General features: G+C 48.8%; 1 protein-coding gene across 2 annotated transcripts in view; it reads right to left on the minus strand.

The window, feature by feature from the left end:
* The window catches only part of shdb (Src homology 2 domain containing transforming protein D, b), a 22,437-nt gene that overhangs the window by 6,371 nt on the left and 15,112 nt on the right, over positions 1-954 (minus strand). For both annotated transcript variants that reach the window (XM_035654073.1, XM_035654072.1), the window contains one exon: positions 66-240. In XM_035654073.1, the coding sequence (XP_035509966.1) occupies positions 66-240 (175 nt within the window). The remainder of the gene's footprint in view (positions 1-65; positions 241-954) is intronic.

Below are 954 nucleotides of genomic sequence, written 5' to 3' on the forward strand. Positions count from 1 at the left end.
ATAGTGAGTAAGTTTCAGCAAATAGTCTCTAAATCCAAGGGTTTAACAGAAGACTGCATACATACACCTGCTTCTCCAGAGGCAGAGTAGGATCCACTCTCTCCCCCACCATGGACAGGCCCTCCTGTGGCATTCGAAACTTCATCCCCCCTCCTGCCAGCGGGCTGGATCTTGGCCCTGGAGGACGCAACCGGTCTGTGGGCGACGAGGAACGGTCCCACTCTGCGCCATCAAACTGCACTGTTGGCAGACAGGGACAGAAAAAGTGAGTCACAGTATTTACACAGTGCGATGATCAAAAGGGATTAAACCTCACAGCCGGACTTGGGTAAACATTAGACATCCGGCTATTGCAAAACCACGCACGCAGCAGAGAGACCTCTCATGGATGGGTCGGACTAGAGGACAGCAGGTCCCGGTATGACAGACTGCGAAACTATCAGCATCATCACAATTACCATCATCAACATTTTTATGAGTCCCCGAGGGCAGATAGAGACAGGAAGTTGGCATCTTCCCTGCCTGGCTCTGGCTCACGTCCTTGTCTTTCAGTAGTCTACACTGCAGATTACTTGATGTTGACTATACTGATTCTATTCTGGAGCAAACTACATGCACAGACCGATGTGTTATTTACTCCTTTCGTGCCTGATTTTGGTGCAATTCAATATACAGAACTTGTAATTAAATATTAAGTGTGCCATAGCACTACTAAGTACTCTGGCACGAACAAGGCAGACATCCTTTACAGGGAGCGTTTCATGCATGGTTGATGCAAGAGGGGAATATGGTAAGAAAGGAGTGCTTCAAACCCAGAAAAGCTGAAAACACAACAGCCGTAGCAGGCAGGAACAGACACAGGTGGGGCAGATGCAGGCCCATGGGGGTTTAGGAATGAGGTAGAGCAGATGTAGGACAACAGCATGGGTCATGAAGGTCAGGGTGACTGCATGT

Source organism: Morone saxatilis, unplaced genomic scaffold, assembly GCF_004916995.1.
Source record: "Morone saxatilis isolate NCDOM2014 unplaced genomic scaffold, NCSU_SB_2.0 Contig12, whole genome shotgun sequence".
In the NCBI taxonomy this organism is placed as follows: domain Eukaryota; kingdom Metazoa; phylum Chordata; class Actinopteri; family Moronidae; genus Morone; species Morone saxatilis.